The sequence below is a fragment of the Cupressus sempervirens genome, chromosome 6, assembly GCF_028749045.1.
Source record: "Cupressus sempervirens isolate cs-2001-9-10 chromosome 6, ASM2874904v1, whole genome shotgun sequence".
NCBI lineage: Eukaryota > Viridiplantae > Streptophyta > Pinopsida > Cupressales > Cupressaceae > Cupressus > Cupressus sempervirens.
The window spans coordinates 356033062-356049926 of record NC_143123.1 but is presented as its reverse complement, the minus strand read 5'-3'; the positions used below and the strand labels follow the sequence as shown (position 1 = coordinate 356049926).

Here is a 16865-nt window from a genome sequence, read left to right as displayed (position 1 = left end):
ATATGAAACATAACTGAAATCTTTTGCATGCAACTTCGTGAAAAACAAGTATTCAAATTCTATTAATGATTTCCACTTTATGACTATAACTAAATATGAATTACATTAACTATTGAATGCCTATTCTACATCTATATATAACTCAAGACTGATCATATAATACATCTAATTGTTTCTATGAGAATGGAGGATAATATGATACAAGAGATAATTTCCTTTCATACTAATTTCTACAATGATGCTTAATCCTTATCTCCAATACATTCGTAAGAAAGATAATGAAATGCCAACATCAATACAATGAAATCCTCTTTCATGATCCTCTCAAAGCTTCCATCCAACACACTTGTCAAGCATGAGCATAGGGTGGTGAAATCACCATACCAAAATATACACAATGGAAAGAACTTTGTACAATAAATAGAGGATTCACAACCTCTCTATTGAAAAAGGGATGAGAACAATAACAATACTCTTACAAATAAAAATAAATCACACAACAAGATCGAGCTTATTTCTCCATTTTCAACACAAATACAATAGTATCCTCCCTTCCTATGCAATGGAGAATCTTCAAGAACTCCAAAAGTCCAAGGCCTTAGTAAAACCTGCAATAAGAGACAAAATGTAGAACCATGGAAGCTCACCTCCCATCCTAGGCCTCAAGGAGGCCACCCACTGAGCTTGTGGAAACAAGGCACAACTGGTTGCACACCTTCAAACTCACATATCATGCATAACCATAAAAACACAACTCAACACAACACAACACAATACAACCCATCCCAAGGCCTGCACAAAGATTCAGCAATAGAATCAAGAAATGGGGTGAAGGTGGGCTCTCCATGAGGAGAATTCCATATCCATGAATCATATATAATCACAATTTCTTCAAGGCTTAACAATGATTTTCCTTTTCATACACCTCCTTATACCTCCTAAGAATGCAAGTAATCATGAAGTACATACTCCATTGAAACACATCAAATTCATCTCCACACATGGGAGAGTTTCTCAACTACATGGTTGAGCCCAACTAACCCCTACACCCAAGCATCTCTTCCCTCCCAAGGGTGAGTGATGCTTCACACCCATTTACACAAACAAGAAACAAAAACAAAGCAAGATTCAAGGAAAATATACACATAAACTTCTCACATTCAACAATACATACAACAAGATTCTTCACAAAGCCATAACAACACCATATCAAAACCTACAATACAATGAAGAGAACACCCTTGATCATGGATACCAACCTTACTCCAAGCAATGGCAATGGAAGTTGTAGTAGATCTCCTTATCCTCCTTCCTTCAAACCCTAAGTGTCTCTAAAATTAAAGAGTTGGTAAGTGGGTTCCTAATTTGGCCAATCCTCTATATAAGACTTCCATTTTCGGATTTAATAAAAAAATGCATTCTTTTTGGGGTCTCCTTGGTCTTCTAGGCACTCTAGTGGTCAATTTTAGCCCCCTAACTTGAATTATTATCATGGGGTACGGTTTATTTTCATCACAAATACACTTTGGAGCTACTTTTTGGCCCTCATAATGCCAATTTCAAATTTCCTATGGTGGTAACCTTTGTTGCCCTTACTAATTCAAGGCATTATGTCTAATTCTTAATTAAGGATTTTAACTTGAGATAAGGTGGCCACATAATCCATCTTAAGAGAACACGTTATTTTCACATAACAAGTACAAGTGTCAAGTGACACACACAAAAATCACAATAAGGTTTACAAATCTTCTAAAGATTCACCTTGGCAATGTCATATTAACATGTGTTTATACCTTGTTTCCCCGTTATGTTTCCATGGTTCCTTTCCTACACACTAAACTCAAGCATTAGTAGTCCAATGAAAAGTCACATATAAAATACATATGAAACTAATGGTACATGCTAATTCCATTATTCCATAATTTACATATAACACATTTCATAATTAACTTCCTATTCTCCATCATTTGCTTATAAAGCATTTAATCATTAAACCTCAAAAATCTACATATTACTAACTTTCCCAACAAGATCAATTTAAGCATTTTGAATCACATTATTTTTCCATTTTCTATCATAATAATGAAGTACTGAGTAAATATCCATTAATTCATTGACTATGCCAATTAAGTCCTAATACATATCATAATGGAAAATCACAAGGTAACTATCATCGGATAAGTAGCAAAATTCACTGTTCATCAAGTCTAAAAATAAATATATGTCAAGATATCTAGTCTTAAGTAACAAAATGAAAATATAGTATCTATGTTATGATGGGTCAGGGTGAGGCCTCACATACTTCTATCCAACAATCTCCCCTTTACTTTCATCAGCATTAGTTGTGTCCAACAATTTCTTTATAGAGTATCCTTGTAAAGAGCTAATGGTTTACCATAATGGAATAAGTTACACCAAATAGATCTATTCCAATAGATGCTCCCATCCTTCTCCATTAAATTGCTACCATCAATTGCCAATGCTCTGAATCCTCCAAATGGGTATAAAAATATAAAAACTAATGATTTTGATAGCCACCTTTATTTAGCATGAGTAGCGACAAACCTAAAAATGTTGTTCCTAATAGGAATCATCTAGGGCTCATCCCCTTGGCTTGCTATTGACAATCTATTTTGTAGCTAAGACAACCCTTTGAGTCCTCAAGTCCTTTAATCCTAGACTCGCCAGTTCTCTACTTCTAGTGCAAAAATCCCAACTAATAGCATGCCTCTTTGTATTTCCCTTTCCATAAAAATACAAGAAATATTGGGTATTTTGTTGCAAGAAATTGAACTATCCATGGTTAAACAACCAGGATTAGAAGAAATAAATGGAGTAGGAGGGTAGTAGCTTCTGATAAATCTAAATTCTAGTAGAAAGAGACATAGATCTATTGTTCCACTTATTGAGTTTCTTCTTAACTTTAATTCTTATCCAATCCCACACATTCTTCAAATTGGGATTAACGACAAATGGGATGCCTAGATATTTGACCACGCAATTAGGAACCCCCCACTAAATAGAGAACTTACCATACCAAGATAGAAAATTCTCATCTCATATAAGGAGAATGGATTTAGATAGGAAACTTTACTAGATGATGCTAAACAACATAGATCCAACTTTTTCATGAGATTTTTCATGTTTTCTTCATTTAGACCAAACATAATAGTTGTGTCATCTATAAATTGTATATTCAAGGTCTCACTGTTGTCTAGAAAGACTATTTCATCCACCTTGGGAGATATGGATTCATCTCTTAGAATATAAGTTTTTGTAATTACAAATAGGGAAGGTGTCAGAGGACATCCTTGTCTAATAGATATGGAAAGAGAAAGTTATCCTAATCTAACATCATTGATCTTGATAGCGGCTACTATTTCATTCATAAGAGTAGAGACCATTTTATATAAGGTTTGAGGAAATACAATTCCTTCTAACAGTGCAATAATAAAACTCCATTTAATCCTATCATAGGCCATTTCATAGTCTATCGACAACAGATTACCACATTTTGACCTAGAGACTTGTCCTAATCCATAGATTCCCAAGAAGTAATGTGATTTTCCAAGATGCGTCTATCTTTAAGAAAACCAATTTGAGAATGATTGATGATATTTGAGAGAGATTCTGCCATTTTTATCACCAACACTTTTTCTAAAATCTTATATGATACATTGAGAAGGGTGATTAGCCTTTAGTTCTTGATCAAAGTCTTGTCTTTGCCTTTTGGTAACAACTTAATTAGTGTAGGGTTAATGTCTAAACCCAAGGACTTATTGTTAATTTCTTTAGGTCATAAATCTATAGTAGCTCATCTCTAATCCATTCCAAATTCTTCTTGAAGAACTCCACATGAAGACTGTCTAGTCTACATGCTTTATCATTACACATCTTGCATATAGCATTCCTAATCTCCTTAGCTAATATGTCTAGGCCCAAAATTCCAACATCTTCCTCCAAGACCTTGGTTGGGATGAGCTCCTTGATATTACACTTAGCCTCATCTATACATCAACCCTCATCTTCCAACTTAAACAATCTAATATATAAATAAGCAAAGGAAAATATGGTATCCTCCTAAGAGTCAAGAGTTGTCTCATCATCTATAATGAAATATATCATATGCTTGGTTTCCTTAGTTATAAGAGTTTTAAAGAAGAACTATGAATCCATATTCTAAGGGTTGAGATAATGGGTCATGTTCTTAACCTTAGTTCTTTGGATCCTCTTTACTAAGCAATCTCCTTTGTGCTTCTCTGATATACAACAAGAGATCTATTGATTACATATCAGAAGGGTTGGACTACACTCCTAGTTCAACCTCCTGAAGGGAGGGGAAAATGGACACCTCATCTTTCCTTGCATCCTTGGCCAACTTATTACCTACCACTTGGAATACTAATCTCTAAGAAACCACATTCTACTTCCATCTCTCAATGGCACTCTCATGATTGGGAATATTTTGATTGAAAAATTTAATAACATATACTATAGCCAAAATGTCATCCTCACATAGGAGAGAGGTATTAAGGGTGAATCCATGCTTACTCCTTCCTTCCATCACATTAAAGTATTTCTAAAATAAAATGAGTTGAAAATAGGGTGGTGATCAAATAAAGAATATGAGATCACCTATACACACCCACCCTTAGATCTATTAGGACAATAAAAAAGTCCTTGTTCATAAAGAATCTATCCAACTTATTATACATTCTCTTGGAACCCTATTAAATTATTGATTAAATAGTTAATGAATGTATAATCTTAATTCTAATTAAAAAAATCTTTAATTTGTTACTACAAAATGTATATTCTTTATTTTTTAAACAATATAAATAAGTTTTTATTTATATTATAGTGGTGATCATCTTATTGTTCTTAAGTTTCAATTAGTGTTCTTATGATGTCCCTCACTTTCAATCTTTAATATATATTTAAAATAAATTCATAGAAATATAAAGAAACTAAGAATGAATGATAATAAATAATTCTTAGTATTCTTATAGTGTCCCTCATTTTCAATCTATAATATATATTTAAATTGATAGAAATGTAAAGGAAGTGAGAATGAATGATAATAAACATTTTTTATTAGAAATTAAAGTACTTTGAAGATAGATATCAGGAAAAAATATTGTCCAAATGATGAAAAGATAAGTAACTTATATGCATTTAGAGTAGTTCTTACTTATTGAGATGAAATATTGTTAGAAAAATTATATCATAATAGTTTAGAGAGAACTCTTAGGATTGCATCCATGATCTCTTAGTTGAAATGAGTTCTCTTGCCCAGGGGTATGGCTAGGGCACAAGCGGCTTTATGATGCCATTATGGTAGGGTGGAAAAGGGCACTTGTGGGAATGGTTTTGATAATTATTGTTGTAATCTTGAAAATGCATATGAATGAAATTTTAGATCTTAAGTTTTTGATAATATATTTAAACTTGTGTATGAGAGAAGAAGTTGTGATAAAGATTATAAAAATGATGCTATTGTTATTTGAGATATTGTAAATCTGTTCTAAAAGCTATTGTTATTTATGGTATTATTACTTAAGAGAAATTATTTTGGATGTTAAATTTGTGAGTTATTTCATTAGAAACAAGTGGCTAATGCTCAAGATCATGTTATCAAAATATCTATTGTGGATCTAAATTTTGACTCTAAATCTTGATAGTTATTTGATAAATTTAAATAAGTTTTTGGTAGAAAAAAAAATGGGCATGCCATTTTGGTATCAGAGCTTTGGGTTTTCAATACTAGGACCTAGGCTCATTATGTTTTTGAGTTGATAGAAGAAATATAAATTAAACTAAAAATTTTGAATCTATGACTTTTTAAGACCATTTAGATCAGAAATCTGATTTGTTATTATATTTTATTGTCATAAAGGGCTATATAATAGAAATCTACTAGTTGAATCCAATTTAGTTGTTATATTTCTTTTATTGTAAGAACAATTTTTTTGAAAAAAAATGTAAACATAAGAGTTAGCCCAGATTGTATTTCTTAAAATTAAAAATAACTCTAACTTGAAGAATCATCCATCACTTGCTCAAATATATGTTGTTTTAGTTTTAGGCGTGTTGAGAAAAAAATGGGCATGACAATTTTGATGGATGCAACCTTGTTGATCATTTGTTGTGATGGATCATGATTGTGACCATGAGTGGTCTACACTATTGAGGTGTTTGGATTTATGTTTATGTATCAATTGTTTTGATTATGCTTTGACTGCTTTAGGAGATTGTGATATGATTTATGGTTCATGGAGGTTTGTTTCAGTGCTTACCAGGATCAATGTGGTATCACGAGGTTGTTTCATGATTACTTTGAGATGTGTGCAAAGATTGCACTATGTTCTATTACCATGCTACACTGAACTAGGTTTCTATAACAGTGGTTAGTCATGTTTATGATTGTGTTCACTTATGTATTTTAAGTACCTTTTCATGTTGTTTTAACAATCATTAATAAATTCTTAAATTATTGAAATGGATTGTTCATGTTGGATTATTTGGTTATGTGCTACAAACATTTACCTTGTTATATTTTGATCTGAGAGATATGTGTTACTTATGTGATGTTTTATATTTGAGAGGACCTGAGGGTCAGATGTTATACTTTGATTTCAATATCATAGATTTTAGACTACTATGTTGTTCAGTTGATCATATTGCATGATGATGCATTTTTGAGATGACAGTGTGTTTTATGATGATATCTGGTTATCCGACATTTGGACATATCACTAATTATGTTATGTGTTGGATTTAATGCTATGGTAATTACTCCATTCCTGCATTGTTATACTTTATGCAAACATGAGTGATGTAAATATATTATTTTAATATAATTAAATAAATGGTTAAATTAGGTGATTTAATGCATTTATTGCTTCAGCTATGTTATTATATACAATTGCACTTGATCGTGTTGTTTAGAGTGTAGGATCTATATCCTTGGCAGTGGCACATGGAGTTAGTGATTCAACCATTCATATTTTACCAATGTCGTCCTTGTATGGTCGACGTATCCTTATTTTAATTATTTTATTAAACCTTTTGGTTATTATTAAATCAAAACTCATTTGTATTATGTGATTAGACCAGTAAGCATGTCTATGCATTTAGAGGTTCACATTGTCGTGAAAGTTGTTAAGGCAATTTATGTGGCTTTGAGTTTTCAAGCTTTTTAATTGATTTATTTTAATTTTTGGCAGCTTTGCCATAGATTAATTCCTATTTATACGAATAGACTATTTTTGTTTGGGTTGATTCAGGGTTTAACTAGGTTGGCTGGTTATTTTTCCTAATTGATTATTCACTTGAAAAGTGAATAAATATCCAAAAATAAATTTAATTCCTCACTTCTCACTTTTGAATTAGAAAGTTGGAGAGTAAAACCCAAAATCCTCTTCATGAGGATTTACTATTTTTTTCATTGTGGGAGCTATGAGTGTAGGATCATCATGAGGTTGAGCTCGTTGGATCCAGCTCGAGCAAACCTTGGATTGCTGCAATTTTTAGCTACTTCTGCAAGCTATTTATTTTATGGTTCAGATTCTTATTTTTCCCTTTTGGCTATGAGGTAGGGCTTTCCTATTTTATTGTTTCTACTCTGTTTTTGCTTTTATTTTTGGTAGCCATTTTTTTGGAGGCTAAGAACTAGTGTTCCCCTCCATTTCTGTATGCTAATTCTACCCGATTGGGTGGGTATGAACATTTCCCTATTCTTTGGGAGGAGGGTTTGGGTTTTATGTCGTTATGTTGGTTGCTTTTGCATACGGTGTCTGAAATTGATTATTTTTGGATTTTTGGGATTTTTGTGCCCAAAGGCCAAATGGGTTTTGATTTTGAAGTTTTTCAAATTTTTGGGTTTTTACCTCATTTTGCGTATCACCCTGTTTTCTCAGATTTTCTTGGCACAATGTGGGTCGTGGACCTTGATGATCCATTTGGATATCAGGTAGACCACTATTGAACTTTTATGTTGCATTGGGGTGTATGTCGCATCCGTACTCCTAACACTATAGTTGGTTGAGTGATTTTATACTTGGTTTTATGGTTTCTTTTGGACCTTTATTTTTGTTTCATGGACACTAGAATTCATGTAGAATCCATACTCTTGGATTGAGGCCAGTTGATTGAGTTCATTATGTTTGGTTTTGTTGCATCATTGGGATTCGTGTAGAATCCATACTCCTAGATTGAGGTCAGTTGAGTAATTTCATGATGTATGGTTTTATTGGCTTTGAGATTCATGTAGAATCTATCTTTCTCGTGTTGCTTTTAGTTGGGTGTTATCTTTTGCATTGTGTTCTTATCCTATCCTTGTGTTTTGATCTTCGTGATGGTGGTGCACCACACATGAGTATGTGTGAGTACATTTGTTGGGTGACTTGTGAGGCTCAATCTTTCGTGGTACTTCTAGAAGTTATGATCATTTAGGTTGGGATGGGAGTATGCATGCCCATAGGCACTTGTTGTAGGATGAGCATGGATAGGGTAGGGTAGCATATGGAGGGGGCTTCTATCTCGCAGCTTGGTGTCATGACACCATAGGGTTGGTAGAGGATGTTTTAAGTAAGTGTTAACTAAATAAAATGTGAGTGTTAATAAAACTAAAGATAATAAAATATTGCTTTAGTGTATGAGCCTTCCGTTGAGGGAGTTGAATCTATACAGTGTATGAGCCTTCTATTGAGGAAGTTGAATCTGCACAAATTTGAGCTTGGGCTTATCGATGCCAAGTGACTCTCCATGATGTCAGCCCCTACTTAGTAGCCTATTGAGTGTTTGACCAGGACACATACTCCTTGCATTGTCTTAAGTTCTTGGTTTTAGCCATCATACTGTCTGGCATGAGTGTTAGCCATGGATGTTTTTTTTGTGTGTTTGTGGTTGGATCATTATCTCCATCAACACAGTGGGTGTGAACCTATGGGTGCCACATGGCTGGGAGACGTAGCTACCTTCACCACTACTAGGGACCAGTGTACAGAGACGATCTCTTATCCTAGTGCGACCATTGTTGGATGTTTTCACTTGATGCTTCGGGTTCTAGAGTATGCTTTCTTGTGATTTATGCTTTCATTGGAATTCTTGGATATCATGTTTAGCTGATGTTAGTTTATTTGATGCATTCCCACATTATGATGTTTAGCATATGACTAGATGATGTGAATTGTTGTATTGGATTATCTTATGCTTTACTACTAGCATATTGGATTTCTTTATGCTTATGTTGTAGCATGTTTTAGTAGTGACATCCCTATTACAATAGTACCAATGATCTGATCAATGGCTTGAGATATTACGTGCAAGGGATGGCTAGGGCCCATGATGGTCTTATGATGCCATTGATAGTTGGGAGGAACCACATACTTAGTTGTTTTATCATTTCTATTCACTACAATGTTGCTTTCAATACATTCTTTATTGCTTTGATTTAGATGGATAGATGTTCCTCTTTCTTGTTCCTTGGCATATTGTTGATTATGCTCTTGAGTGTGTGCTCGTCGATCTATGTGGATTCGGTACTCCTCGATGTAGAGGTTCTAAACTTAGTTTTTCTCTATTTTTTTGCCCTGTTGTGTTTTCCTTAATTTTTTTGTTGTTTCTATGGGTGACCTTTTATTAGCATGGTGTGACACAAAAATGTATCGCACACCCATTGAGACTTTGTCATGCATCCCCTAATTTTATCGCATGCCTTTTGGAGAAATATCATGTGATACTGGAAATTATCACACCTCCTTGTGATAAATGTTGTATGACACCCTAAAAGTGTCGCATGCCTTTGGGAGAATTATTGCCCAATCCCTGAAAGTTTCACCCTCCTTCTTTAGAAATGTCATGCAATACTTTTCTATGATGTATTAAAGTATCGCCTGATTTTTGTAAAAACCTGTGCAGGTGGGCAATAGGCACTTTTCGGTCTAGTTTGAACTTTTTGAGAGTTGATTTGGATACCCTCTTCTGTGTTCTTCAACCCTATGGTGTTGCTTTTTTATTTATGTTGTGTGTGTTTCTGTAGTCTATCTATTGGGGTTTAAAATATATCATTTTAAGTATAAGTTGACATATATTTAATTCCTTAATGTATATTTAATTCCTTATACTTTAATATATTTTAATATATGCGACGAATTTTTTGAGATAGGTTTCAGACCTCTCCAAGATAAGATAAAGATTCTAGGAAATTTCAGGGCTTCAGATATCCAGACTTAGCCAAATTTTAGGATTTTGCATTCTATCCCAGCTTGGTGTTTTGTTGGCATGTGGTCATTTCTTGGATCCCTCATCTTGTGTGTGGTTGTTGTTGGCTTTTGTTTGAATGTGTTAGTTTGGTAGTGGAATTCAGAGATCTGTTGGTTGCCAAGATTGTGGTGAAGTCTTTTGTTGTGATCTTTGTGATCCCTGTATGATCTTGTCATGTGAATTCATACTTGTAAAAAAAAAATATCTTGGCTTGTATTGAATCCTTGTTGCAAGGATCTCCAAGCAAGGCATTACAACCTTTATATGGAACCATACTTGATTATTACTTTGATATGATTTATGACTATTTATGATTTATTAGATTAGGGCAATTTATCTAAGAATAGACATGGTAGTGGCTTGTAATAAGAATTGATGCCCACAAATGGCTACTAGGATCAATTATTGTAAGTAAGTTAATAAATCTATTAGGATAGGAGTATTAATAATGCACGTGCCTCACCCATGCCTAGCTACTTGATTGAGATCTTGACTATGATGGGAATAGGAAAAGATACTTGATTAGGTCTTTGCACAATTAGTATCCTTGTATGTATGAGAGGTTTATTGATGTCACATGTGTTCACTTGAGTATCAAGGTCTAGAGAGGATACCAAGATGAGACTTAAGAGTTATATTTATGTGATGACACTTCCCTATATACATGTAGGGTTTCCTACATGTGGTGTTGCCTTTGGATTAGCATGTACTACCTTTGTATTTGAGTATTGACTTTGAGATTAGATAAATTTTTAGGATTCCATCCTTGAACTTTGTGATTGGTTTATGGTTTAACATATGTTTGGAGTCTATGGTTATCTTCTTATTATAGAGGAAGTGGGCCTTTTTGGGTTCTATGAGGTTAGGTGGTATTGTGACCTTTATCATTGAGATATGTTCTAGATTCCTATTCTAGTGTTGGATGATCCTTGTAGAAGTTATCTTATCATGATTCATCTTTAGAGACTTGTTTTATCTTCTTATATTATTCTTGTATATTAATTTATGTATTGGTCATAAAACCTAGGGTGCATTTATACTTTGATCTGTAACTCATGCCCTGTGACATGTGTAGTGGATGTAGATTCTTTATGTGTTTCAATATTTTATCAATTATATTTGGGATTCTCATATGTGGTGATGTTCTTATTGATTCATCTATATTACGTATAGTTTTATATATCATTTTTATTTAGTAGATTTTAATATATATGTAATTCTATGTTATGGAACCCTTGAGATTTGTAATCTATGTTTTGACTTGTAGTGTATGCACATGTTATCTTATTGTTTCTTACTTCCACATTATTTTACATTATTGTTTGTAAACTCCTAAGGAAAAAATATATTCAATAAGCTTAGTTTCACTATTTAGGTTAATCTCTCTTTGGGTCCCTAGTGAGGTGTTATAGGGGACCCTTGTATATTTTTGCAGAAATTAACACCTTGTCTGATATTTACCAGGAAGTTAATGTCATAATAGTTTCCATAAAGAACCTAGGAAATAAATTACTTTGGGAATTTGAAATAATGTTAATAATTGTTATTCATTTGAAAAGATACAATCTGAGCAAGGCATTTGTAATTTTGATCAAGCATTCTAATGTAGCTTGAGAAGGCATTCAAATTTGAGTAGGTATCCATTATATATGAAGTTATAATAGCTAAAAAATAAGAAATGCATTGAATTTTTTTTCTTTTTAAATGATAGAAATCAGTTGCTTCACTTATATAGTGTTGCTAAGTGATCTATTTGCCTAGTTGTGTAACAATGAATGGGATCTTATAAAACTTGAAAGGTCAAGTTTCTTGTAGATGTCATCTTCAAGAATGATGAGGTTGAAGAAGAAGATGGAAAGGAATTAGATTTGTTGTTATCAGTACATTGCATAAGAAAATTCAATGGATTATTTCATTTATTTGGATGAGTTTTTGTGAATTGTATTATAGGAGAAAATAATGAAATCAAAGAAGAAAAGGAAGAAATAGTTGCAATTGATAGTAGTCTAGTAATAATAAAGATTAAGGAAAATTGTAGAATGATTATTATGTCTCCTCTCACTCGACTTCAAATTTGTAATAGATTTTCCATAAATATTTCAAAATGTATTCTTAATCCTATAAACTATAAATTCTTAGCCTTGTTTATGTAATAAGATGTATCATTAAAAATTTGTGCTAAAATTTTAGGGTTTATGTTTTATGATTATATATTATATTCGGTTCAAAAACATAGTATTTTAATATTACTCTAAATGTAGAGAGAACTAAAATTAAAAATATTTAAAGTAAATGATATGTTATATTGATTATATGTAAACCAGACCAATAAAACAGAGATAGCAAAAGAATACAAGACCAACTTGAAACACGAGACAAAATAAAATGAAAGCAAAAAATAAGAAAATAAAAATAAGAAAATAAAAACAATAAAAATACTAATTATTAAAAAATAATTAATGAATAAATTAGTAAAATTAAAAAACTTAGAAAAAATAATAAAATTAAAAGACCAAAAACATAAAGAAAAGCAAGCCACACGAGAAAAGAAGCAACCAAGAGACAGAAAAGCAAAGGACATGAAGGAAGAAGAAAAAACAAAGAAAAAACAAGACAAAGAAGATGTTAGGATAAACCATGGACAGAAATAAAAACTACATGCAAATATAACCAATAATAGAAAATAATAGAACACACAGAAATGAACACAAGGCACCAAGATTTAACGTGGTTCACCCAATCCCTGGGCTACGTCCACCAAACAGCAAGTCCGATCTTATTACAATCCAGTGATTACAACCTGATTACAATCCAGGGATTACAACCTGTTACAATCCGTAATCCCTTACAGCTCAATACCGCCGCAAGAACCAATTTTGTATCACCACACACAAAAAAATACCCAACCCTAAGCCCTTTTTATACAAGTCACCACAATCTAATAGAAGATCCAACGAACAAGGACACCAAACCACAAACAGGGGAGGGGTCTATCCACGTTGTTGCCGACAATTGAGTGAGCAAAGCAAAGGTTGCCACGAGGGGTTCAAGGACCACCCATCATCACAATTAAGGTTGAGGGGATGGTGGCTAATTTCAATGGCTTCTTTGAGCTTTCTCTTGAAATAATTGTTCTCTTTGCAAAGGATTTGCGCTTGCTCCAAACAAATGTGATGTTTGGTGGTGACGGAGTGCTCTGCTAAGGTAGATTTTTGGACCCTATCATCCATGATGTTTGCCCCATGCTCACGTATCCTGGTACGAAAAGAATGACTAGTTTCTCCAATGTAGGGGGTGCCACATGAGAACACAATCTTGTAGACTCCTGAGTCAAGAAATGAGTCTTTGGAGTCCTTGAGCTACGGGACAAGATTACTTAACTTTGAAAGGGGTTTAAATGCATCTCGGAGGCCCCTTTTTGTTAAGATTTTGGTAGTCTTTTGGGAGATGCCATCCACAAAAGGAATGGAAACATGCAAAGCGTGGAGGTTCAAGGATGGGGTAGGCCCAGAGCTAGAAAGAAAGAAGGATTTGGCCTGGCGGAGAGCCCTAGAAATTTTCTTGCACGGATATCCATTCAAGGAGAAGACCTAACGAAGATGAGATAACTCCCTATCTAAGTGTTCTTCATCACAGATTCTGAAGGCTCTCAGGGCAAGGGTTCTAAGGATGCTGGCTTTATGGCTGGGGTGGTGGTGGGAAGAAGAGTGGAGATATAAGTCAGTGTGGGTGGATTTACGATAAACCTGCCTACCAAAGGAGCCATCTTGCTTCCTGATGAGAAGAACATCAAGAAAGGATAAGCGGTTGTCTGACTCTAGCTCCATGGTAAACGATATGCTAGGGACCAAGTTGTTGATGTGCTTGTGAAACTCCTCAAGTTTTTCAAGCCCATGTGGCCAACACACATTGGTGTCATCTACATATCGTTTCCACCATCTAGGTTTCAGGGGAAAGGAGTGGATGGCTGCCTCCTCAAAATGTTCCATAAAGAGGTTCGCAATGATCGGAGAGAGAGGGGAACCCATGGCAACCCCTTCCACTTGCTCATAGATAACATTCTGGAAGGAGAAGAACGTGGATCTTAAATAGAATTCAACCAAGTATGCCATCTCATCACCAATCTTGCTCTTTACAATAAGAACAGACTCTTGAATAGGGACTTTGGTGAAGAGGGAGACCACATCAAAACTTACCATGATGTCATCCTGTTCGGCCTTGCAGCCCTTAACAAATTGGACAAAATGCGAAGAATCCTTGATGAAAGAGTTGGAATTTCCAATCAAGGGGGAAATTAACTTGGCAAGGTGGGAGGCTAGGAGATAAGTAGGTGACCCAATAGTGTCCATAATGGGTCTCAAAGATAAGCCTCCTTTGTGAATTTTAGAGACCCCATAAATACGGGGGGTCACTTCTTTGGATGGAACCAATTTTTTCTTTGTGGTCTCATCAAAGGAGGAATTGAGAACCAAGGCTTTGACTCTCTTCAAGATCTTGGGGCACCGATTGTGCGAGAGAGTGCAGTAGCTGCTGGTGTCAGCGAGCAAGTCACACATTTTGGAGACATAGTCTTGCCTATTCATGATGATAGTAGCATTACCTTTATCAGCTTTGGTAATAATGATGTCATTATCCTTGACAAGACTTTTAAAGGCACGCATTTCTCCACTAGGAAAATTGGGTTTCGGTGGTTTAGCATGCCTAAGGGCGACCACACAATCTTGTCTAACTACTTCTACCTCATCATTTGAAAGAGAGTGAATAGCATTCTCAATCTCAATGAGGAACTGCATGTGAGGGATGACCCAAGGGGAGCAAAAGAAATTAATACCTTGCTTAAAAAAATTAAAAGAAAGAGGGTCTAAGACAAAAGTGGACAGGTTGACAACCAACTTGTTTTCCCAATCCCATACCGCATGATTAGATAAGGGAGATCAGAGGTAGAAGGGGCAAGCGAAAGGACGAGGGCGAGGAGATGGTACACCAAGGCCATACTTTACCCGAGGTGAGAGGATAGTTCTAGAAGAAGACGCAACCAATACTCCATTAGATGGAGATATGGGGGACGTCCCACTAGTACAGACCACAATGGGTCAAGATATGGAGGGTCCTTCACTGGAGTCAGAGGAGTCAAGGGAACCCAAAGAAGAGTGGTTGGGCTGAGCTGGATGGACCTTGAGGCTGCCAATGATAAGATGGGGGTCAATCAAAGGGGAGACAGGAAGAGAAGACTGCCAGCTAACCACAGGAGAGCAATAAAGGAAAGACTGTGCAGGCACATTACACGGAAGAGGATAGTAGGAAGACATACCTAGGCACATAGGTTTGGAGCTGTTGTGAGAGCCAAAATGTTGGAGGACAGCAGATTGCGAACCAATTGCACCAAGGTTGGATCAGGTTCCAGTATAAGTTAGCTGTTCAGTCTGCGACAGAGAGGAGGAAGAAGATAGCGCAACGGCTTCCGCACCCATCATATTGAATGCCTCACGCCCTAAGGAACAACCTAAAGACTGGTTCCTTTTGCTGGACAAAGGCTTGCCTTCTACGTGAACAAAACTTGAGGAGGACCCCAAAAATTTTTGAACCACACTGCTCTAAGGGATGAAGCCGACCACTGGAGAAAAAGAAAGGAGAGGGGCCAAAGCAGGAGAGGACGAGGGCCAAAGAGCAGTTTTGTAGGGATGTTCCACAGGCATGCACAACGAGCCTTGGCCGAGGACTGAAGAGAAACCAAACCGGTGCCAGGACTTATATCGAAGAGCCAAAATTTTTCTCTTTTTCCTTTTGATGGACTCTTCATAATGACCCAATGCACTGCCTTAGGAAGAGGTGTCCAACCGAATCCAAAGATCTGGTCTCAAGGAAGAGGCCAGTTCTAAGTGGAGAGGCAGCAACCTAGCATTGAACCGGTCAATAACTCGCCTGGTAGACTGAATGATCAAATGAAGGAGAGCAAGTTCAGCCTGGAACAAGATAGGTTTGCTATGCATGCTGCGAAGATAATGGCTAACTTTGACAAAACAAGGAATTACAAGACAATCTCTGCAGCACTTGAGGAAGGCTAAGTCTGCAATTTTCTTCATAAGCTTGATCCTTAACATCTAAAATTGCTTAGATTTGAAACAAAGGTCCCTCCCATGAAGGCTATCAATTAATAATATCAAGTTTCCACAATCCATTGTTAATGATGATGTTGCTTCTAGATTCGATTGTGTAAGTTTTTATTTTATCTTAAAATTTTCTTGGAATCCTTGGTAATTATTAAAATTTAAATTAAATATGACACATTTTCAGAGTTTTTATATTTTTTGTCGAGAATAATTGGAAAATATTTTAATGGTGTGTACAATCGTACAACTTTAACAACTTTAATAGTTTTCCATAGCAATGAAAAAAGAGTGTTATTTATCAAACTTTGAAAATAATTTTATCAAATAACTGATTCAAAAATTCAGAAATGGTGTAGATAAAATCTTTCATAAGGTGTGTCAAATTTTCATCTTAGTTAAAGTATATGTGTTTTAATTACTTATTATAATATTGGGTTAAGTCTTACCTTGATAATTTAAATTTAAGATGTACAACTTCAATTCAATAGT

At 34.9% G+C, this 16865-nt stretch overlaps 1 protein-coding gene across 1 annotated transcript; it reads right to left on the bottom strand.

Moving 5' to 3' along the window:
- Positions 1 to 13856: 13856 nt before the first annotated feature.
- LOC149552582 (uncharacterized) lies at positions 13857 to 15059 on the bottom strand. Its single transcript, XM_089790210.1, has one exon. The coding sequence runs from the start codon at positions 15057 to 15059 to the stop codon at positions 13857 to 13859; it is 1203 nt and encodes a 400-aa protein (XP_089646336.1).
- Positions 15060 to 16865: the final 1806 nt, after the last annotated feature.

Coding starts and splice junctions, on each gene's coding strand:
- LOC149552582 (XM_089790210.1), bottom strand. CDS start 15,059: ATGCAGTTCCTCATTGAGATTGAGAATGCTATTCACTCTCTTTCAAAT.